General features: G+C 35.5%; 3 protein-coding genes and 1 pseudogene across 8 annotated transcripts; 1 reads left to right on the top strand and 3 right to left on the bottom strand.

Moving 5' to 3' along the window:
* Positions 1–128: 128 nt before the first annotated feature.
* LOC117622533 lies at positions 129–6544 on the bottom strand. 4 transcript variants are annotated; one of them, XM_034353249.1, is made up of 10 exons: positions 6271–6477; positions 5648–5810; positions 4802–4973; positions 4170–4225; positions 2759–3748; positions 2377–2511; positions 1433–1723; positions 1260–1316; positions 694–900; positions 129–536 (listed from the first exon to the last, which is right to left on the bottom strand). In XM_034353249.1, exons 2-9 carry the CDS (start codon positions 5774–5776, stop codon positions 739–741), a joined length of 1992 nt encoding a protein of 663 aa, XP_034209140.1. In that variant the 5' UTR covers positions 5777–5810; positions 6271–6477; the 3' UTR covers positions 129–536; positions 694–738. The 4 variants fall into 4 exon arrangements, with proteins under 4 accessions (XP_034209140.1, XP_034209139.1, XP_034209142.1 ...); XM_034353248.1 differs by having other exon boundaries at positions 449–900; positions 6271–6544; XM_034353251.1 differs by having other exon boundaries at positions 449–900; positions 2759–3580; positions 6271–6544.
* A 1036-nt stretch (positions 6545–7580) lies between these two features.
* On the bottom strand, positions 7581–13297 carry LOC117620949 (annotated as a pseudogene).
* Positions 13298–13564: 267 nt separating this feature from the next.
* LOC117622505 lies at positions 13565–16215 on the top strand. 2 transcript variants are annotated; one of them, XM_034353196.1, is made up of 9 exons: positions 13565–13802; positions 13939–14025; positions 14121–14179; positions 14574–14669; positions 14784–14861; positions 15251–15313; positions 15429–15602; positions 15776–15871; positions 16015–16215. In XM_034353196.1, the coding sequence occupies exons 1-9, from the start codon at positions 13625–13627 to the stop codon at positions 16096–16098; spliced, it is 915 nt and encodes a 304-aa protein (XP_034209087.1). In that variant the 5' UTR covers positions 13565–13624; the 3' UTR covers positions 16099–16215. The 2 variants fall into 2 exon arrangements, with proteins under 2 accessions (XP_034209087.1, XP_034209088.1); XM_034353197.1 differs by lacking the exon at positions 14784–14861.
* Positions 16216–19446: 3231 nt separating this feature from the next.
* Positions 19447–21393, bottom strand: LOC117620523 (protein ELF4-LIKE 4). 2 transcript variants are annotated; one of them, XM_034350604.1, is made up of 2 exons: positions 21119–21393; positions 19447–20039 (listed from the first exon to the last, which is right to left on the bottom strand). In XM_034350604.1, the coding sequence occupies exon 2, from the start codon at positions 20003–20005 to the stop codon at positions 19661–19663; it is 345 nt and encodes a 114-aa protein (XP_034206495.1). In that variant the 5' UTR covers positions 20006–20039; positions 21119–21393; the 3' UTR covers positions 19447–19660. The 2 variants fall into 2 exon arrangements, with proteins under 2 accessions (XP_034206495.1, XP_034206496.1); XM_034350605.1 differs by lacking the exon at positions 21119–21393 and adding an exon at positions 20240–20599.
* Positions 21394–23798: the final 2405 nt, after the last annotated feature.

Raw genomic sequence — 23798 nt, 5'->3', positions numbered from 1 at the left:
AATCCGGATTCCCATTGAAATTGTTTACTAAATTATCTGAAATCAGAGTGAAATAAGAGCAGAAATGATATTGATGCTTTAAATTGTTTAGTAAATTCTTATAAATCAACTCCACTTTGATTACTAAAATACCCTTGTTGTCGGGTTAAAGTTGTGACAAATTTACAAATATCAAATGTACAGAATTCAACCCCTAAGCTGCAAAACAAAAGAGCACATCTAATTACAACATGGCCTCTGCAATATTTCATTATACATCCCCACATCCATGTTACACGACGCTTCCAGTGAAATTATGTTTCATTTCTAGAGCATCCCCTTCCCTTTAACAACCACGACTTTTATCAAATATAAATATGAAAAATAACCATCTGCACGTTCCCATCAGGTTAAATCTTAGAAAATCCAAAACATTCAGAAAAGAACAAGTGTTGCAACGGAATCGAGATCAGCATAAGGGTCATTTTCTTTTTGGTCATCTTGAGACTTGATTCTAAGACCTTTCATTGCATTATAATTTAATATGGCCATAAAACCTACAATGATGATAAGTTGAAAAGAAAATGTCAGAGTCGAGAAAATGTATGAAACACTTGTTAAAGCCTACATCCCGCAATATCCATCTGCAGCACATCATCAACTACGTTAACAAGTGAATGGTGTGAGCAGATCAAACTCGTTACAGTTCAGTACCTTTATTTGGGATTCGCACAACTAACATTTTTTTTATATACAATGTTACAAGTAGCCTGATCTCGTTTGATGTACGCTTCGACTAACGCTGGGCAGCTTGCCCGGCCCTAGATTTGGCGGTACCTGAGCGTGCATCTCAGCAAGCTCTCTCACTTTTAACAAAATTGCTGCCGGGATGGGCACTGAAGCATGTTTCCGAGAGTTTATCTGCATAATTGCCAACAGAGAAACCAAGTTAACCCAGAAATTAACAAGACATTATATATAAAAAAAACATCAATGATATAGGGTAGCAGAAATTGCAGTAGGCAAAGATAAATTCAATATAAGTGCAGAATTTACTGCCAGTCAAAATTGTAGAAAATTATAAAGATATGATCAAAGTTGGGAAATTTTATTTGCGGAATATTGACACTTCTGGGAGATATATTTGAATCCAGAATTAGTAGTTAAAGGCTGACCAAAAGAGTTCAAAGCAAGCTTGCATTCAAACCCACAAAAAGTTGAACACTTCCCATCTCACTAAATCATAAAAGAGAGGGAAGGGAAATGTCATTTATACTCACTCCATCATCAGGAGGTGTTTGGGCAAAGCTAGCTTTCAACAGGTTCCTCCATTTGTCCTACAAAACAATGTGTTTTCTCAGTCTAAAGCATTTCAGTACCTTTTTTTTTCAGCATATTTGGATTCTACATGAACGTGGTATTTTGACAATACAAAATGTGAAGCAAAATATACCTTGAGATCAACAGAAGTGCGATAAGAATATGATGCAAAAGAAAGCCTTTTGATTTCAGACCACCTCCCAGTGCCACACTTAGAGACACCCTCAACTAATTTTATAACCTCAACAAGAGTCCAAGCTCGATGGTGTTTCCTTCTCATTCCACCTTTTGCTGTGGGAACAGTTGCAATACCATCATCTGAATTGTCCTCGGATGAATCCGTCTGTTTCAAGCCCAAGTTCTTCCCCAGTTCAATTGTGCTAATTACCGAGCGACGCTTGTCTTTCTCTGGTTCAGCAGCAAACTACATAGGAAATAAATTACCATGACAAAAAAATAGTATCCAATCAATTTACAGATATGACATATAGCACTGAGAACAAACGCAAACCATGATATCAACAAAGCAGTCATTTATGCTCAATGGTTTTGTAGTATTGATAGCCAGGGCACAGCCTTTTGATAGCCACATCTCTCGTCTAAAGAGGACCCAAGTTCAAATCCCCCGCCAAAAAATGTCTTAACTGATCCAAACATATAGAAAAATAAAGATGATTCCTTACTCATGGAAGACTAATCTTAAGGCATTTTGCATGACTGAATTGGTTTGTATAACCATCCATGGAAACTTAAACTGTACATTAATGCCATATTTTGCCTTCTTAAACACAAGAGATGGTTAACTGCAGTCTAGCCTATTAATCTAACAAATATAAATGCAGAGAAGCAAAACAACCAAAATAAACACTGTTTTCATCATAAACTTTAGTCCTTAAGAAGACAAAATACCAGTCTACAACTAATTTAAGGAGAAAAATTACAAAGAAACAAGGCAGAGACTATCATCAGCTAAATAGGCATTATGTCACATTATTAAATTCAGCCAATTATGCCCATAACCCAATGTCAATTGCCAAGTACGAAAAATTGAATCCAATTGAGCAAAACTTATCTTACCAGTGGTTGAATCTGTTCAGAAGCAGATCTCACTTTCGAGTCTTTATCCGCATGCTCACTCTCTGGTGAACTACGCACACTAAGGGCCTCTTGTACCAGTTTAGCTGCCACACCCATTCCACTTGAATCGAATTTCTACCAATCGAAATCCAAATTCACTTCAGTTATTGTGTCATTCTGAAGTTCAGTAGTGCTATAATATATTCTTGATTAAATTTAACAGATGAATCATGAAACTACTGGTTTTGCTTCCGGCTGGAAGAAAAGGGAAAAATGAAAACATAGATCTTTTAAATAAGAAACTCCCATGCTTGAGGGAAAAAAAAGCCAAACATAAAGTATAACATGACTCATTGCCCCATTACAAAATGGTTTTACCTACCATAAGAGCCATAATATTTTTTCTTGGACGGCTTCTTCGAACTCGAGAAACAAAAGGAACCTGAACGCCAGATCCACCGAGAGAGTCCAACCTGGTGACAATGGTTCTCTCATTTAAAGGGGCATTTCCAGGAGGTCGTATACAATATTTTGGAGATGTTTGTCCTTGTCCTGTATTTTTTGCTGAACTAATCACTTTTGGGGTATAATCTCTTGATTCAACTTCAGAAAGTTCTTCAATATATCTCTTAGTGGGCTTTCTAACTCTTTTGGCACCTCTATGTTCCATTTGAAGATCATCACTTCCACAATCAAGTTCTACACTAAGGTTTCCCAATCTCTTGCCCGACACAATTTGATGATTTTCCATCTGGCTACTGTGGCTAGTTGGTGAAGTTTCATACCCAAGATTCTTCACTTCACCATCAGACCCTTCAGTGAGCATACCATCTGCATTCTGAAAGCTATTATCTGTACCCTTGTTCACCAATTTGTTATCTATAATAGTGAAAGTTGTGGTTGAAACATCACAGGAATTAGTCAACCCCATTGCGATCCTCCTCTTAAGCCACAACTTGTCCTTAACAGTAGTTTCTCGCCCAAAAGTTGCTCGAAACAATCCATGAAGTTCCCTAATTGATAGGTTGTCCAAGCATATCTCCCCCTTTAATGTATAAAAATCAGGCTTCGAACTATTGCAGATGACAGAAGCTGGTGATCCACTTTCGATTGGTCCATCTGAAGGTTTTGAGCACTCCCCAATTCTCGCAGATTCATTAATATGGCTGTCATCTAAACTCAGGTCTGAAGAAGGAACAATTTCCTGCAAAGGAATTTCAGATTGCAGCTTCTTATCAATAGCAGGCAATTTATCATGCTGATCAGTACACTGGCTGTCTACATTCATAAAAGCAGAAGAATGATCAGGAGATCCACATGCTAAGCGGAGCTTCTCTTCCTGTTTGACCTTTTGCAACATCTCCTCGATGTACTACAAGAGATTTTAGCGGTCGAGAAGGATCCAAGACGATTAATAACTAGATATGCTTAAATTATGCATATGCACATACACAAGAAAATAACAAATCAAAATAAACTATGAATAAGTTAAAAGAAGTGAACAATCAAACTAGTTGAAGAAGAAATATGCCATAGTACATAATACAGAAAAATAAATCCCAAGATCAAGAAATTCTTTTCTAGAAGATTAAAATGTACAGCATTTAGAAAATACAGCTGTTGTACAAGGGCAGACCTAACATGTCCAAGCACTTGAATGAATTTGTTAATTCGATGTAAACAACAGATTGTACAAACGAAATATGCTATAACGTGCAACTTTAAATGTTTTTTTTATCCATCCGATTCTAGAACAGAAGAAAAAATTATATCGAAAGAAAGCAAGTCAATACCTCAAGCCGTGCACTTAATTTTGCATCAGGTTCTGTGTTCTCTGAATGTGACAGACCTGGAAATGCAATTCTCAATCAGACATGAAAACTATGACAGAACACGCCCCCTACCCTCGGGTTAGTAGGGACCCCCAACCACATAGGTTGGGCAGCAAACCTCAACATGAAAACTATGACAGAACCAACACCATAAAATATAAAACAGAATGTATTCAAATGATTTAATAAACCAAGTTCCACGGCATCTAGTTTCTCAAAAAAGCCATATATCATCAAATCAACACGTCACTAAAGTAAGGGAAATAAAAGGTATACAAAACAGAAAATGAATATAACTAAAAAGTACCAAATAAATTGGTCACTTTAGCCATGAATGCAAATCAACCCACAAACCCATTAAGGAAAAAACAAATTGGAATAAGATTTCTCAATATAAATCCAATACAGATTTTGGATACCATCTATGACTCAATCTAAAAATCAGACCTATAATGTCCTCTGCTCAATTAGAAACATAAATGCTAGCTAAAGTTTCCAAATTCCCATTGCATGCTCTTAAAGTTATACTCAAAATGACCATAATGATAAACATGGAAGTGAAATAATTAGTTACAACAATAACTCAAATAGACCTTCTGAGCTTTCTTTATGAGACTTCCCAGAGGAAGACTCTTCATTGGAAATGCACTCAACATTTCCAGCGTCTGTAACAACAGGTAATTCAATCTTCTCATCCACAAGAAATTCCTCAACCTCCATTACTTCATCATCTGTTGCTGGCACTAATCTCCCATCACCTTCAACCTGGCATTAGATAAATCATCATTGAAGGATAACATAACAAATGTCAAAGACAATATCAACATTGATCTAACGATGTCCATACTTGTAAGTGCAATGTGATTTTAACCTTTTTTTCCCCTTAAACACATTATAGAGAGCCTCACCTCGCCAAACGAGAAATGTTATCATTTAATTGAAGTATAAACCTGAAGTTTACAGTTAAAGACTCACAGATACCTCAACGCCCAAGGGGGCATAAACTAAATCCCCAAAAAAAGGCTTCTGAGAAGAAAAGCAATGTTCTAGATTCAGTATGTTTCTATTATGATTTTCTTAAATCTGATTCTCCCGGCTCAGATTCCAACAGCACTAACTGATTGGATTAATTGATTGATGGCTTAACTGGCTTCTAACTGTAATTTATGAATGAAATAACCGTTAAAAACACTTGGTAGACAGTCCTTTTTGTCGACTCTAAAGTTACAATTAACACACATTACTAAGCTAATCGTGTTTTCCCAAACTGAAAAGTTGAATCACTCATAACAAATGAACTACAGTTACTGCATCTTGAGCAGCACCAGACTTATACCTCCAAGAAAGAACAAAAAGAAACAGCTCACCTTTCAATTTTATGCGCAAAAACTACTACCACCAACGGAATAGTTAAACTTTTAGTTTAAATGAAAACATACCCGAACGAGCTTGTATACAACAGGATCGGCAATCTGCTTCGGTGAAGACAAAGAAGAGCTACTTTTCTCAACCCCACTCTCCTCACACTTCCCTTCATCACTCCCCTCAACACCAACCACTGTTTCCATGGAAAATCCACCACATGCAACTCAAATACACAAACTGAAACCCCAAAAGAAATACAAAACAAAACAAAGTAAATAAATAAAGTTAACTTTTATAGTTTCCAAAATAAAATAAAATAAAACTTTATCCACCAAAAAATATAAATGCGCCTAAACCCATCTACTAGAAATAAAAACACATGCAAAATTATTTCCAAATCAAATATTCAGAGCTACCCTTCAAAACTTAAAATTTCCCAAAGCAAACCACAAAAGGAAGAAAATTTATATGCCAAACTATATTGCTACAAACACTGCAAATTTCCAAGCCTAGTTACATAAAAGTACATTTCTTTTAAGGGATAAGTACCATTTCAGGCTAAATTGCAAAGTAAACGAAACGAAACTACACTGAAAGCTAGAATTCGTATGCAAAAAGTACCAAAAGACAAGAAATTGGTGAAAATTTTCACATTGGAAGCCAAATTGAATATGAAATTAAGTAAGATGGGGCTCACCATAGGAGTGTGCGAGTGGCGAGCGAGTTGATTCAGTGCTTGCAAGTGGAAAATTCAAAGAAGAGCGACCGATTCGAAACGCCGGAGACTGAGTTGGGAAGACGAGTCGTTTTCTGAAGAAAGCTTGTGAGAGAAGCTTGAAAATTGTAAAAACAAAAAAATTAAACGAAGGCGAAAACAATCGGATTGGTTTGCTTGCTTGCTTGCACCCGTGTGTGTGCGCCTCTGTGTTTTTGGCTCGCTTTTTTAGTACGCTGTGCTTACTATCATACAGTTCCGGACTCCAAACTCTCCTTCCAATACGGTTCACAAATGAGACTTGGGGTCCGGTTAGCTTCGCCTTCTCTTTTTTTCTATTTTCCCTATTTTCTTTTCTTCTCTTTTTAGCCGCTGAAGTTTTTCTTTTTGTTCTTTTTGTTCTTTTTTAAATGAATTGGCTAGCATTAGCAACTTTTGTCCCAATACAAGTACAACAACACGACTCTAGGGTGACACGAAATTATATTTTCCCTTTTTTTCATTATTTTGTAGCTGCTGAATTTTTCTTTTTCTGTTTTTTTAATTCTTTTTTAAATGAACTGGCTAGCACTTGAAACTTTTGAACCAATACAACAACACAACTCTAAAATAACACAAAATTAGTGAGTTTAGTTGACCATATGAATACGAATATTACATGACCCACTAAACATAATAATATATGTATATGATTAGTGTCACACTTAATAACCCGTTTTTAACATGATAAACATGTTTAACTAGTATTATATGAAGGAAAAAAAAATCCAATTTTGTATTTTATCAATATGTATTATATGATAGGTTGTGTAATTGTAGCACTTTCTATTTTATTTAAATGGAAATCATTAGGAGCTTGTGTAAGTGAATTATTATTATTCTATAAACAATATACAAGTGAGTTTTTTTTATTTTTGTTTTTATTTTATTTTAAAGATTTCAAGTTTCTATAGAAATATTCATAAAGGGGAATAAAATTAAATAAGTCAGATTACGGTCAACGACCCACCACCCCTACTTGAACCTTGTGATCGTTTGGCTGATAAAAGGGAATCAATTGGAATTATTGCCTCGTCAAAAATAATAAAATTACAATTTTATCCATCACTTATCTTATTATTTGACAAAGGACCTTTGTCAACCGGCATTATATTCGAACATATTCCTATAAATAGATCATTAGACAAAACCTTGGTCAAAGTTATTCAACTTAAAACTTTTGTTTGTCAAAATTTGAAGAAGGCCACGCCCTTTCTTCGGGCCTGAAAGGTGCAACAACAGAAACCCAAAAGGAAGCAAAAAGGCCGCAGAGAGAAGCAGCAGCCGAAATGTCATTCAATAGCAAGGAGTCGTTGAGGGCATTATCTAAGGCCCTTTTTCTTAATCATTGAATCAAACTAACTGATTTGATCCAACAATTAAGAGATAGGGGTCCTCACCATAAAATTCTACAAGAATAGGAAATGATATGTTTAGAATCCAAAGCATTTTGCCCTACTTTAGTTGAGTCCCATAAGATGAAGATTCCAAAACCCCAATTCCGGTGGACAAGTTCATATCAACGGGATAGCATGAGGAACAAAATGCAAAAACATTCCTTTCGACTTTCAATTTCTTTTTGTGAAAATGAAAATCCTATCCACTTAAACAGATAAAAACACATAAAGACAAAATCCCATATTCTAATAGGGGTACTAAGTCGAAGGGGTATCTGATAATATTTTGGACCCTTGCCCTAACAATGCCAAACCTAATGCTCCAATTGCATGAACGAAGAATTCTAAGCAGCAAGGACTGGTATTTCAGCTGCTGCCACAACTGAGGGCCTGATGTAGTCCCCTTCCTCTTTGGGTTGGTGGATGGTGACCAGATCCGGTAGGGGCATTGTGGGGCCTTGCTTACCCTTGGGATCCCAATCGAGCATGATTTTGACCTTCATCCCAAGAACACCCTGAAAAATCATAAAGGTTTAAGAAATGAAGATCACAGATGAGTACAACACTCAGGCACACTGCCTACAAAAAATCTCAACCAGTGGCAGAATGATTGAGCTAACCCGTCTAAGAAGCACATGGCGCACAGCAGAGTCAATGTATTCATTAACAGGCTGACCAGAGGATATCATGTATCTGTCCTTGAACTTCATAGACTTGGCACGCTGAGCCCTGAGTTTGCCACTGACAATGACCTGCATGTTGTAAAGTAGAAATTCATTTTACTATGTTGGCGCGAACTGTCAAGTGAAAAGAACAGCTTTTGTTCGTACCGAACATCCCTTTGCTCCACTCTCCATGACAAATCTAAGAACACCATAGCATGCCCTAACAAAAGAAGGTAAAAGGGATGATTAATAAAAGTCGACAAACCAAGCCCAATGTAATACTAAAGCATAATGGTTACACAATAAAGGAGTTGTTCAAACAAATGTAGGAATTTCCAAACTCCAAGAACCATTAACAGTTCAAACAGACTAACAAAACTCCAAACATGCGATGTAAGCATTCTTGAGGATCCTCTTAACCCATTATGGTGAGTAAAAGGAGATAAAACCGAATGCTATTGCTAATAAAATTGATATGTATTAGACATGTAATGCATTTCCCTTGTCAAAGATTAACCTACATGAAGAATCTCCAAATCAAAAATCATACAGCATTGCAAAGACAATAAACTTCCACTACTAAGTGCTATCGAAATAGTGGGATCATCTTCTTTAGATAGAAAGTATCTAGGTTGTGTGGATTTACTTATCGTAAAATAGTTTTACTTCATTTAATTTCTTCAATCACACTGACATTCACCGATTAGCCCATTAGGTTTAGATAACACAGAAATGTTCTGAAATGTAGGAGTTCCCGAACTCCAAGAACTATTAACAGTTCAAACAGACTAACAAAACTCCAGCAATCAATGTAAGCATTCTTGAGGATCCTCTTAACCCATTATTGTGAGTAACAGGATTTATAAGTCATTACTGAATGCTATTGCTGATAAAACTGATTTATGAGTGAGAGTGCATTTGAGCGTGTGCGCAGGTGCACATGCGTGTACGCGCTTAAAATATAATGAGATGCTGGAGACCACAAACCCTATCATCCCAAAAGAACCAGTCCAAGGTCACACTCAATCATGAATGAAATTTTATTAGTCAAATCCTTTTACTTAATTTCATTCCTCAATCACACTGACGTTCAGTGACTAGATTGCTATATTTGGATAATGCATGAATGTTATGAAATGAAGGAGTTCCCGAACTCCAAGAACTATTTGTTGAAAAATATAAGTCTCACATCAAAAACTTGACTAAATAAAATGCAATATATAATGAATGGTTCCACTACTAATATAACCAAGGCCTTTTGTGATAAAACATCACACCTACTGGGCTTTGTAGGTGGTTAAGTTGGGAACAATATTAGTGTTGCTAGTTGTGGGCCACTGACCCGTCTCTCTAAAATGTAGGAGTTCCCGAACTCCAAGAACTATTGACAGTTCAAACAGACTAACAAAACTCCAACAATCAATGTAAGCATTCTTGAGGATCCTCTTAACCCATTATTGTGAGTAAAGGAGATATAAGTTATTACTGAATGCTATTGTGCATAAAACTGGTTTATGTGTGAATGCGTATTTGAGTGTACATGTGTGCAGTTGTGCATAAGTGTTACTTGGTGTGTGTACGTGTGTGTAGGCATAAGATATAATGAGATGCTGGAGACCACAAATTAATATAGTAGTAAGTAGAGTATCGTTCCAACAGGGATCAAATAATCTATTAAATACTAGAGTAATTTATTTCTAATTATATTTGAATTAAACAAAAAGAGAATTATGATGATTAAAATCTAATTAAGCAAGTAAAATAAATTGAGATTAAGGAACCAATGTAAAAGATGAAAACAAAGATGATAAAGCACTAGAGCACCGATTTCATCTAGCTAATCCCACCCAAATCCTTATAGCTTGTTAATTCTAATAACCTAACATGTTGATAATCGTTTTCCCTTACCTCACCAATACTCTCTTCCGAGTTATATTAGTTGTATTCCTTACCATCAACCCACTCTATTCCTAGTTATGGATTTTGATAGCTAAGACATGGAAGACACCGAATTCTCCAAATAGAATGCCAATGTTGAGCAAGCTTTCTTCATATTCTCCTTTGGATATTTCGGCTATGAGTATGAATATCTAAGATGATGGATAATGGAGGATGGAGTATGATGGGTCCTTTGAACAATGACCTAAACTTCCTATTTATAAGACTCCTAGAAATCCTATCTAAAGTATAATTACAATTGTTATAAAAGTAGGATTACTTCTAAAATAGGGTCTTCTTTAATTCTACTTGTTTGACTTAATAAGACTTGAACCATCTTGAACTAGGAAAATTGACAACATTCCTTGCGACAAAAGGAATGACTTGGCTTCTTGACTAGATTAATCTTCAATCTTCATCTTCTTGCCCTTTTGAGCACACTTTCTCCTATTTCCACAATTCCCTCACAAATCTCACAAAACCAATTAAAACAACCAATTTAAACCAAGAAAGTTAACAAATAAATAAGTAAATGAAGCATAAAATATATATGAAATATAGGCTTATCACCTATCATCCCAAAAGGACCAGCATAATGTCACACTTAGTCATGATTGAAATTTAATAAGTCAAATCTTTTTACTTAATTTTATTCCCTCAATCACACCGACATTCAGTGACTAGTTTGCTATATTTGGATAACACAGGAATGTTATGAAATGTAGGAGTTCCCGAACTCCAAGAACTACTTGTTGAAGAATATAAGTCCCACATCGGAAACTTGACTAAATAAAATAAAATATATAATGAATAGTTCCACTACTAATATAACCAAGGCCTTTTGTGATAAAATCTCACACCTACTGGGCTTTGTAGGTGGTTAAGTTGAGGACAATATTGATATTGCTAGTTGTGGGCCACTGACCCGTCTCTCTGAAATGTAGGAGTTCCCGAACTCCAAGAACTATTAACAGTTCAAACAGACTAACAAAACTCCAACAATCAATGTAAGCATTCTTGAGGATCCTCTTAACCCATTATTGTGAGTAAAGGAGATATAAGTTATTACTGAATGCTATTGCTGATAAAACTGGTTTATGTGTGAATGTATTTGAGTGTACATGTGTGCAGGTGTGCATAAGCGTTACTTGGTGTGTGTATGTGTGTGTAGGCATAAGATATAATGAGATGCTGGAGACCGCAAACCCTATCATCCCAAAAGGACCAGCATAATGTCACACTCAATCATGATTGAAATTTAATAAGTCAAATCTTTTTACTTCATTTTATTCCCTCAATCACACTGACATTCAGTGACTAGTTTGCTATATTTGGATAACACAGGAATGTTATGAAATGTAGGAGTTCCCGAACTCCAAGAACTATTAATAGTTCAAACAGACTAACAAAACTCCAACGCAATTTAAGCATTCTTGAGGATCCCGTTAACCATTATTGTGAGTAAAGGGAGATAAAACCAAATGCTTTTGATATTTACTAGAAACAGGATTGGACAACTGTTGCATTTCCTTAAACAAAGACTAACCTATACAAAGCATCTCAAGACCATTAGTCACACATCATTGTAAAGAAAACAACTTTCATTACTAAGTAAGTGCTATCAACACGGTTGGATCATTCTCTTTAGAAAGTGTTAGGACAATGCATAACATATAATGAGATGCTGGAGACCACAACTCCAAACTCCAAGAACCAAATATTGAATCAAAGAGAATGATCCATTGAGAATTCTCTTAACTCACAATCAAAAAGAAAAGAGATCTAGTCAGTTTTCAGCATACCTCCGAACAGCAAGCCCTCCAAGAAGTTTGTAACGCAAAGACTCTGCTTGAGCAATGGCACAAAGCCCTCAGTTGTTGACTTTCTCTGCATAAAGCTCAACAACCGAGGGCTGTGTGCCATTGCTCAAGCAGATGTCAGTTCTCCGGAAACTTAAAACGCTTCTGAACAACAGATGCCAGTTCTCTAATTCTTCTTCCCTTCTCACCTAAACCCATCAATAAAAAAGTGTAATCAGGCAATGCGAATTTAACAACACAAGTTACAAAATTCATCTCATGTTATAAGTTAAGCAAGTATCCCTTTTCTCCAAATTTCTCTGAAAATATAAGAATGTCAATTTCCATGTATAAATTGAATCTATTATATTATTAAAGTAAACATCTTTCTTTCTGAACCACGTAATTAACAAACAAACTAGTAAGGGACAATGATTTAATTTCAATGTTTTCTCAAAGTCACATCTTCAACTGAACCAAGCATTGAACAGAGACAAACACTAGAATCAAAATCAAAGTTACTAAATTTAAGCTAATTATGTGCTGTAAATGCACAATGTAAGCTCAAAACACATAAATCAACCTAAAATACAATCCCAAATGCTACCCATCAACCAAACAGGGTCTAAGAAGTTACCGAGGACGTTTTGAGTCCGGGTGGCTCTAATAATGATCTCGGTCCGCACTGGCGTAACCCTCACTTCAACGCCAGAGTACCCATCTTCTGCGAGCTCTCTGGTCAACACCTCGTTCAGCTCCGCAAAAAACACTCCGTCGGCTACAAACTGTAATAATATACAAAATGAATTAATTTCCAAGACATATTCTGTCAAACACGTTGAAAACATCGGAAATTTACATTAGGGCGTGTTTGGTCGGTGGCAAGACCTTTCGCTTTTTGCTCGTTTGAGTAGCTATGGTAGGCGCCGCTGGGATTGGAGTTCAACGGGCTCTGCAGTTTTTTTTCTATTTTTGGTATTTGGTTTGGGAAACCCTAGCTAGAAAGTTGAAAGATATAGGACGGGAGAGGGTGTTCAAACGACATGTCGCTGTCACCTAAATTTTAGGTTAATTGCAATGTGCCACCTGAAAAAATAAAATTTGAAGTAATGGGCCATCTCAGTTAAAGTTTGTTGCAAATTGCAATGTTCCATATACGACTTGACTTCATCTATTTTTTTCGTCCTAAAAGTTGTATTTGCTTCGCATGATCCTTCAAAAGGGGTGTATAAGATTTCGAGCATCAAACTATTCTTCAAAAGGGTCACGTGCAAATTTTTGAACAAAAAAATAGATGAAATTAGAATATAAGTGACAAACAAAGTGGCAAATTGCAACGAGGTCTGTGGTTAAAGTGGCATTGGGCTAATTTTCCCATACAAAAAGGGGGTTTGTTGTGTATGGAAGCATTTAATCTTATCTTCTACAGGCTATAGCATTAGTGGCAACTGAAAAAAAACGGTTGGATGAGAGAAACGTAACAACGTACGGACAACCAATGGCGGGTGTACTTCCTTCTTCATCAACTCTCTCTCTACTGGCTTCACTCAATTTACCTTATCAGAAGCCATCGTATTCTAGCTGTTTCATCTTAAGCACCCGAAAGCGTCCTCTTGTTCAATGCAAGGCCAAGAAAAAAGTTAGCTTCACAGACCAAATTCTTGATTATATTGAAGGTAATAATCTTTATTTTCATCTCTATCTTGTTCTAACATACTGGGTTTTTCTTCTTCTTTTGGACCCAATTCTTTATTAGTTGGCTGCTTTGTTTGCATTGTGTCTAAGTGATCAGTGTGTTCAATTTATGTGAAGGGGGTCCCAAGTTAAGGAAATGGTATGGGGCACCTGAGCTTCTGCCTAAAGATGGAACAGACGTTGAAGAAGATGATGAATTCCCAGGTGATGTGATGGCATATATAGCAATTTTATGCATGTTTATGGTCATGCTTTATTGGGCTTTTTTAATAAAAAGGTTGTGATATGTTCTTGTGCAGAAGGAGAAGAAACTAGGGATGCTGTTTTGGTGACTGATGGAGATAGTGAGATGGGTCAGGTGCTTTTCCAGCATTGTTCATTTTTTCTGATGTATATTACTTACTTGTCATTAATCTTCCATGTTGCAATTGAAAACTTGATTGAATCTACCTAAATTTTGAGAAAAGAATTGATGTGGTATATGAAATTCAAACTGTCACAACACAAAGATCACTTTAAGTGACATTGTTGCTTGCAAATATATCTGAGGAAAAGATGCCAGTTCCACAGAACAATTCATCTTCGGTGCAAGAGCACTCGATCAGTGAGCTATTACGCACTCTGATAACATTTCTTAACATGGTCCTTAATATTTAATCAAGCTGCTTCTTGCGATTAAGTACTGTTTATATTGCTCTTGATTGGCTTTCTGGTATATGGATTCTGAGCCTTGTGCTATCTAGCCTATGTAGATGGTAATATTGTCATTGATTGTCAAAAGAGCTCGAATAAAGGCACTGGTGAAGGATAAGCGGGCTGCACTTGAAGCATTTGGGACTTATGTTGAGGTGGGTGGTAATTAGTTCCTGTACTGGCATTTGCTGTTCTCATACTTCTTTTCATTTTTGTGCCTGAAATATTGACTGCATGGTTGTGATTTTCTTGTGGTTTTGTATGCAAAGTCAATGGCTGGAGATTCAAGGGACAAGCCATTTCTAAGGAGAGCTCTAAGAGGAGTTTGCACAGTAATATGCCCAAATGTATGCATATATAGCATCTAGACCTCCCACTTGCTGGTTTTCGTGAAATTTGAGCTTCTCAGTAGCATTATAAACCATCTTGAAAATGAACTGAACAAATTCAAACTTATACTGAAATCGAAATCTGTTCAGCACCTTATATCTGCTAGAAGAGATTGTAGACCTTCCACAATAGTTACAGTGAAATCAGCATTTCACGTAAAAATAACTTACATCTGGTTCAATGGACTGAAAAAATGGGAAATTGCACCTGAGAAATTTATGTTCGAACATGTGACGTGAACTCTAATCCACCAGAGCAAAGATTGGTGCCTTCATGTTTTCGACTTGATGCCTCTTTAGAAACTCAAACATTGAAGATGTCTTTTAAATGTTTTCTCTTTTGTCAGGAAGGCTTCTTATCTACTGTTGGGAGCTTGAAAGGGGTCAAACATGTAATTCTCTTATCTCAGGTACCTCTCTCTCTCTCTCTCTCTCTCTCTCTCTCTCTCTCTCTGTTTGTGTGGAAAAACATTAGCACTGGAAAAAGGAAATGTTTGTTATTGTGACTTAATAATAAGGTTGCAGTTGTCTGTTTACAAAGGTGCCAATGGCATTCAAGCTCTCCTGAAAAGCAATGCAAGAAAATTGGCTGAGCAAGATGAATCAATACTGGTGGCCTCAGGAATCCCTTACACCGTGATCCGGGCTGGCTTGTTGCAAAATTCTTCTGGTGGAACTCAAGGTTTTAGCTTTGAACAGGTACTATTCAATACCAAATTGTTTTGCTTTTTCATCAAGGAGCCATAGAACCTTTCTGGTTTAGTTTTGGGAGTAAAAACCAAAAAAGAAAAAACTCATGTCGAAAGTTTGCTTAATCTGTTCACATCATTTGGGAAAAAATTCATGTCTCATTTTGATGTTGTTGTTTATAGGGTAGTTCAGCAAAAGGAACTCTTAGCAAGGAGGATGCTGCCTTTATTTGTGTGGAAGCAGTTGATGCAGTCCCCCAGAAAGGCTTCATATTTGAGGTATATAAAAAATGGAGACATTCTGCAGTGGAAAAAAGATGTAAATTTGTAAATTTGTGATCCCTTCTTGATTTATTTTGATCTGTCTTTTTTCCCTTCTTGATAAGAGAGTAATGAATCTTCATGGCATTGTTTGATAATAGGTGGTCAATGGAGGTGAGAAGGTTTCAGATTGGAAAGAATGTTTGGACAGATTGATGGAGAAATCGGAACAACAACTTCAATAATCAGTTTGTCTATTTTCATTTTTCTTCTTCACAAATGTTTTACATGGATGTGCTACTATGTTTAATTAACAAAGTGGTACAAGGTTTGTCCGTTCATATAAGAAGACCTTCACACCATGGCAAATACATCATCTTCATGCGCGGGTCGATGTGTAAGTGTTGAGCTGTGATACCATTTGAAACAACTCAATGCCTATGTCAGATATTCACCTAGGTTTGAAATCGGATGATCTGTATTCAAATAGAACTAAAATATTTATATAAGTGGTGGGTACTTGGTCTCCAAGTTCCTATTTGGTTACAATTACGTATAATTCCATGGGATTACAATTACCCCCATACTCATATGTTTAAATAACAAAGTGGCACAGGATTTGTATAACACGTGAACTTAACCCCTTAAACTAATTTTTCAGTCAATTTAACACATGAACTTATATAAATAGCTAATTTAGCCCTTACCCTCAACTTTTTCGAATTTCATTCACTATTCCATTAAAAAAGTCACAGGCTTGGCACATGACTTACTATTTTATTTTTGAAAATAAGTTATTAAAAGTAATATTTAAATAATTAAAAAAATACAAAATAAAAATTTGAAAAACACTTACAGAAAGTACAGCCGAGCGGTCTTAATTTCTTAAAAGTACAGCCGCGCGGCCTTACTGTATAAATAGAAATTTTTTAAAAGTATAGCCGAGCGGCTTTACTCTATAAATAGAGATTTCTTAAAAGTATAGCCGCGCGGCTTTACGCTATAAATAGAATATTTTAAACCATACCACGCTCCCAGCCACCACTCCCTACCCAGATCCATCATCGCCGCCATCACCATCTTCTTCGTCGTCGTCGTCGTCGTCGTCATCTCTCTCTCTCTAAATTTCCAAACACACGCAGACCGTATCGTCTCTCTCTACAGAGAGATAGATATAATAAAATCCACTCCCAACTCGTATTCATGCACTGATCCATCAAGCCCACCATCACCAAAACCAAAAATCCAGCCATCATTATTTTGTTTTTTGTTCGAAACCTTCAGAAATATCATTGAAAAAACCAGGTCTGTAAAAAATACAACAGGGGTGGAAAATTTGGGTTCATTTTAATTTTAATTTGGACGGTGCGGTTAGGCAGCCAAGGTATATGGTACAGACAAAGCTTCAATCTAGCTTCCTCTCAGAGACACACCTCCATTGCCGCTGATTGTTCGAGCTTCTTGCTGGATGGGGCTGTTTTTTCTTTTTTTATTCACTTAAATGTTATTCTAGTTTTCTTATTAATTATTTATTTTACTCAAAATTACAAGTTTAATCTTGTAGGTGACGGAAACTTGGAAGAAATTCACACAGCTTAACGGCAAGGTCTAAATTTGCCATTTTAATTAATTCAGTTATTAAATTGACTGACTTTTTAATTCGGGGGTTAAGTTTGATTGAAATTCTAATTCAAGGATGTATATGGCAATTTATATGAAATTTAGGATATTATGTCAGTCGTGGTCACTTGAGGGAACGCATTATCATTTTATGATCGTTAGTGCATATGAGTCTCACAACACAATGGGACTCACATGCATCTAAAGTCAAAGAGAGCTCACTCAACCGCGGCAATAAAATCTGTTGTTTAATATTATATGACTTCTTAAATATAACATTTAAAACTTATATTCAAAAACCTTTTTCCATATATATGAACAAGATTACTTTAAACGAGTTGGTGAACATTGGTGTGACTCATAGCTCTCTATGTAGGGGCACAATCTTACATTTCCAAAAGTCCTTGCTATTCCCCTATTTGGGTTTTGTTCTTGGATCAAAGATCAATCTTTGGTTTAAAAATCTACTGTACCTTTTCCATTTGATGGGTACAATTTTAATTTAGGAGATATTATTGGAGAGAGACGGGAACTTGAATCTCAACCGCATGTTTACTACAAATTGAACTATCTCCTTATCTAGTAACCACTTTTATTTGTCATACCTTCAAAATTCAAGCTCTGATTATAGCAATCAATTATCTCAACCACATGGGGTCTTTGTGCTGGCCTTGATTTGATTGTAAATGACAAATGACAAATTTAGGTGAGGGTCCTTAACCACCATTAAACTTTTATTTTGGTCAGATAAATGGGCCACTGAGCTCAGACTAAAATCATTTACCATCCATTAGGAGGAACATCATACATGAACCAACCCCAACCCCACATGTATCTTCCTCAACAATACTTTGGGAAAATCAGATATTTGCATCACTTCATTTTATTAAGCTTATATCAATGAATGGATTGTTACCAATGCCAAAAAGTGTTCAGAAACTATCCCAAAACCTACATAGCAATCATCTACCACATGAGAGAGAGAGAGAGAGAGAGAGAGAGAGAGAGAGAGAGAGAGAGAGAGGATACAAAGTGAAAACTTTAAAAAGGATAAGAGAATCAATCAGAAAGTGATAAACCTAAGCAAAGGATAGCCTCAGTTTCAACCAGTTCCATTCCACCTAAAAAAATAATGAACAGCTGGGCCCTACTCTTTCTTACTGTTTGATCAACTTTCTGTCCCTTTAAGTGCTTTCTTGTAAAACTAAGCAACAAGACAAAGTTCAAAAGAACAATCATTTATACTACATATGAGATCTGCATTGGTGGTGTTAGTTCTAAAACCAAAACCATTTCCTTTTTTTCCTATCTAGTTATTATTATTTTTAATCCAGAGTTGCTTTCTCCAATTTTCATAAAGCATCTTAAACCCAAAAGCCCCCTATGTCAAGGTCATTGGAGAAGTAAGATCAACAAGCACAGGAGCTTCTAAACATACAAAACCTGGCTATCTGGGCAGCAAACAGTATATACCAATCCTCCACTGTAATCCTGAACTAGGGAGGGGAGGGGCACCATAAGAATATCTTTTTGACAAACATGGGAAAAGAATAAAGTGGGTAGCTAAAGTTCCCATCTGAAGCAGATAATATATCAGAAAAATGATTATGAAAACCAATGAGAAAAGATAAAAAAACCAAATCAAATTTCAGCTTTTAAGGAGTCTACAAGTAGAAAGCTGTGATCTCTGAACAGAAATTTCAAACTGATAGCATTTAAGCTTGGTAGATTAATGAATATCACCACTGCTGCACTTGTGAACACTTGAAAGCCACTCATGGACAGGTTAAATACATGAAAAAGTGATACATCCAAGACTTTCTTTTCCTTTTATTTTCTTATTCTTCTCCTTCCTAAAAAGAATTGATGAATGCATCCACCACTTGCCAACCAAAATCTAAATGATCTTTATAGGATTAACTATGAAATCCTAAACAGAAAAGCATGCACAATTTAATCTAGCAGATCCAGTGTTGAAACTGAAAACTACAGCGCTAAATTTTTATAGAGATATTTCATGAAAGTTTGTGGCAGTGAAGCTGTTGCACAGAGCCTCAAATAGATATAATTGATACAGAAGAGTAACACGAGCTCATCAAGTTCTTCCCTCTGGTAGTACAAACTTTTTCTTATTCAGTAATGAAGAGTGCAGAATCTATAACTATAACAAAGCCAATTTTTGAACAATTACCCGGATCTAATTCTCTTCTCGCTAGATTTTCCATCAGATTTCAAAGTCCCACCTGATTCAGCTTCTGATGAAGCTTCCATTGACCTGGAAAAAGAGCTGGAGAGGTCACCATAGAGATCTACGACCCTTCTAATGTTGCTGTTAAGCTCTCTAATTAAGCCAACATTCCGGCTGAGGTTATCAGGGATCTTGGACTCATGGTTTTGGTTAATCTCATTAATTAGCAATCTGTTCTGATCCAAAATATCTTGCACTTGCACAAAGCTCTTCTGAAATGTCTGCACAACCTTGGTGTCTAGTTGGGTTCCATTTCCGATGCCTGTAAATATACTACCTTCCATTCTAATTTGACTTCAGCCAAGAACAGTTCTTGTCCTGCATCAGAAACAGCATGTATGAGGAAAAGAAATGGAACAAACCAAGCAACAAACTTTACAGAAGATGAAATCTGATGGGTACCCATTTGTTTATTGTAACTTCAAATACTTTTTACATATAAATAAAAAAACACAATGAACGGCCATGACTGAATTAGCAGGAAATTGTAGGGTAAAGCAGAAAGTAAAGTTTCAAACCTTGTTTGCCAGAATCTGGAACCAACGTATACGTAAGCCACAATTCAACTGTTGCCAATCAACAATTGAATTACCTTTTAGTTTTAACAATATAGCGGTGAATTTTCCTATTCTTTTCTTTTCCTCTGTATTCTTTGGAACCAAACACAAGGATAAGGATATGTCTTCACCACAGACAACTTACCAAGTAGAAAAAAATCAGACATGGGTTTTTAATGACCTAAAAGCAAATACCCCTTTTACCTAGAAAAGGAACCTTTCCCTTCTGTGTTTTCTGAACCAACCTATTCAAAGTTCTGATTTTAAATTTTTAAGTGGAAAAGAATCTCAACAATAAAAGACCCCAGAAACCCAGTCAATGCCAAAGAATAGTCAGTCTTTCAGAAGGAAAACAGCAGAGACACAAAAAAGGAAAAAACAAAAACAAAATTAGTCAATAAAAACCAGATGAAGAAACTTTACTTGCAGAGAACAATTTTGTATTGATTCTAAACTTCGCAGAAAACAATAAAATCAAGGACTCCCCATACTCTAAAATAGCAATATCCAGGTTGGTAACAAGGCAGTGTTTTCTGATAAACATATGTTGAAAGTTTTGAGCTTCCAAAAGCTAAAGCAAAGAGAGGATTTTCCACAATTAACATACACACAGGGTCAACCAGAGAGAAACAAAGAAGCATAACTAAAATGAACAAGGATTAGAACATACCCATTAACCCAGATAACCCAGAAAAGTCTACAAGGTGCAAAAGGAAATGAAACTCTAAAATGGAACATATGGGGGAAGAGAGAGAGAGAGAGAGCCAATATTCTGGAGGAAAAAAATCAAAAACGTCAATAAATTTTCTGGAGAAAGTAATACAAGGGAACAGAATTTACTTATTTACGAAAGTGCTGCTGTGCCGGCAGGCGAGAAATCATGAGAGAAACATGGAGCAGATCTTCTGTACATGAGATTTGATTGACAGCCAAGCCAGAGAACCAGAGCCAGAGTTGCTCTCTCTCTCTCTCTCTCTCTTAACTCTCGATTGTCGCCTCCTCGTTTTACTTCAAGCAACTTTTTACTTCATTGAATTCGTTGTTGATTGTCCTGTGGGCTGAGAGAAAATACAGTGTGTAAGTGTGCGTAGGTGACGCACTCTGTATCACAAGGACAAATAGTACCCGCCCCCACAATAAGATAACATGAAGAGAGAAATCAAATCAAGCCCATCACAAAATGAGTGGATCATTAAGGTTCATAATCATAATTACTTAAAATAAACTCAAAAGTGACCCGATCGGAACAAGTAATAAACAATTCAGATTTTGATTCAACGCTAACAAAACAAATTGAAATGCTAATAAGTTTGGTTTAAGATTTTAAATGAATCACTAACGCATGATAAAGATCACCATATTATTAAGGAATTATAAGACAATCTTTTTTCAGCATTTTTTGTAACAAAAATTGTACAATCCTCAACCACTTGTCTCCTGCGTGGACATTACATTTTTAACGTTTCAAATGCTTATAAAGAGATGTTATCAAAGCCGTTTGAACCATGATATTTAGAGGTGGACATTAATTTGATTGAACCAAACAAATTAATCGATTTGAATCACAATGAATAGTTTAAGTTTGGTTTGATTAATAAAAAGTCAAACAGTCTAAAAATAAATCATACCATAATGGATCAATTCAATTGAACTTTTGAACTTTTGCAAACCGAACCGTCCTTTTGTATATTTATTTTATTTTTTATTTTGTTTACATGTGTAGTTTCCATATTGAATAATAACTATATAGATGTTGATTTTAACATTTGATAGAACTTGAAAGTTATAGATGTTTGAATTGTAGCCTTAATAATATTTTACAATGGTTTGATGTGCTAGAAAATAAAAAAATAGGTAGCAAATTATGAAATATTTTGTTGCATTTAGGCTAACAAAGTTGATAAAATGCAACAACAACAAAGGGGCTTAGGTCCAAACCGCACAGACCAAACTAAATCGAAATTGATTTGATTTAATTTGGTTTGGTTCGTCAATAGTTTTTTTTTATCAAAATCAAATCGAACCAAATTGTTCTACAATAATTAATTCGGGGGTAGTTTTGGAAGGATTTTGATTCTCTGCTTTGATTTTTTCTGCCATGATCTGCTTTACTTTTGTTCTCTATACGCCACCTTATTAAAATTTAATATAAGGAATTTAAAAGTTGACATATCATCCTAAAACAAAAATTCAATTTACTCTTAAATAAATTTATTTATAAAAAAAATACTTACACTCAACTAACGGAATATTTAATGTCTAAAGCTTTTTTTTTTTTTTTTTTTTCCTTCTTCGTGTTTTGTCCTCTTTTCTTCTTCTTCTTCTTCAAGTTTTGTCCTGTTGAAAGACAAATCTTTTTCTTCTTCTTTTTGTTCCTCATCAACCAAACAACGAACATACACTTAATAATTATCTGATTTTTCAAACTTTTGGACAACAACCAGTTCCACGTTTGATCGAATTTGACATAATTCTTGGTCTTCTCCATCTCTCATCAGCTTTACCCCCAGTGAAAGTAAATATATATATAATTAACTGAAAAATACGAATAATATCAAAATATTAATTAATAAATTAAAAGTTTAAAACTAAAACATGAAAAGAAAAGAAAAAAATCTCATTTCTCTCAGATTGACCCGGATGCAGGCGTACCCACCCAGCCACTCTCTTTCTCTATCTCACCAAGACCATAACCTTGCTTCAATTTGATTGGAGAGAACGTTGTTTTTTGCCTTTACTTTGTGTCAAAAATATATAAAATATGTCATTTATTTTTAAAATACACGTGCTATATTCTCTACCTTTGGATTGTTTTTTAGAGCATTTCCACCAGTTAGCCCCTTGCTATGGCAAGGGGAGCCCTAGGGCAGCTACTATTCACGTGAATAGTGGCTGCCCTAGCCTCCATCAGCAAAGTGTGTTTCCAGCAGTTTAGGCTTGCCATGGCAAATACTATTCATTTTTTTGTTTTTTTCACAACTTTTTTTACTTAAACAATTAATTTAGATAATATTTTCAGATAAGATTTTTTGGTTTCTACGTGTCAATACTATTCATATTGGATAATAGTTTCGGATAAGATTTTATTTTATTAGTTGTATTGGTTGGTATTTATAGGAAAAAAAAAGTATGAGGATTTGGTGTTAAAAATGAAGAGTATTGGTTGGTATTTATAGACATTGGCGAACCCATAATTTTTGTAGCAGAGGTGCAATATTGACTAAGTATGAAAAATGATTTTTCGGAATAATCATTTTCTCAAGATAATTTTTGGCGGCTTTTATTCCTTACACATCAAATAAGAAAACTTGATTTTATGAAATTTTAATATGAAGTATATATTGACTTAATGAGCCATCATTTTTAGCCTAAATCGTATTTTGTACTAAAACCGATTTTTCATATTTTGATTTGATGGGAATTTGATTTTCTAGTATTTTTATTTGAATCCAAATAGGGGGTACTTCCTTATTTACATTGTAAACTTAAGTAAATGGAGTAATATAAAAATAAATAAAAG

The sequence above is a fragment of the Prunus dulcis genome, chromosome 3 (genome assembly GCF_902201215.1).
Source record: "Prunus dulcis chromosome 3, ALMONDv2, whole genome shotgun sequence".
Lineage (NCBI taxonomy): Eukaryota > Viridiplantae > Streptophyta > Magnoliopsida > Rosales > Rosaceae > Prunus > Prunus dulcis.
This window is presented reverse-complemented; position numbering and strand designations above follow the sequence as displayed.

What these genes read in the sequence shown, in the direction of transcription:
- LOC117622533 (XM_034353248.1), bottom strand. Translation starts at nt 5,776, where the DNA reads ATGGAAACAGTGGTTGGTGTTGAGGGGAGTGATGAAGGGAAGTGTGAG. An exon ending in TCATAAAGAAAGCTCAGAAG is followed by an intron (nt 4,226 to 4,801) that starts GTCTATTTGAGT and finishes TTGCATTTCCAG; the next exon opens with GTCTGTCACATTCAGAGAAC. An exon ending in GCACTTCTGTTGATCTCAAG is followed by an intron (nt 1,317 to 1,432) that starts GTATATTTTGCT and finishes ATTGTTTTGTAG; the next exon opens with GACAAATGGAGGAACCTGTT.
- LOC117622505 (XM_034353196.1), top strand. Translation starts at nt 13,625, where the DNA reads ATGGCGGGTGTACTTCCTTCTTCATCAACTCTCTCTCTACTGGCTTCA. An exon ending in GAGATAGTGAGATGGGTCAG is followed by an intron (nt 14,180 to 14,573) that starts GTGCTTTTCCAG and finishes TAGCCTATGTAG; the next exon opens with ATGGTAATATTGTCATTGAT. An exon ending in AAGGTTTTAGCTTTGAACAG is followed by an intron (nt 15,603 to 15,775) that starts GTACTATTCAAT and finishes TGTTGTTTATAG; the next exon opens with GGTAGTTCAGCAAAAGGAAC.
- LOC117620523 (XM_034350604.1), bottom strand. Translation starts at nt 20,005, where the DNA reads ATGGAAGGTAGTATATTTACAGGCATCGGAAATGGAACCCAACTAGAC.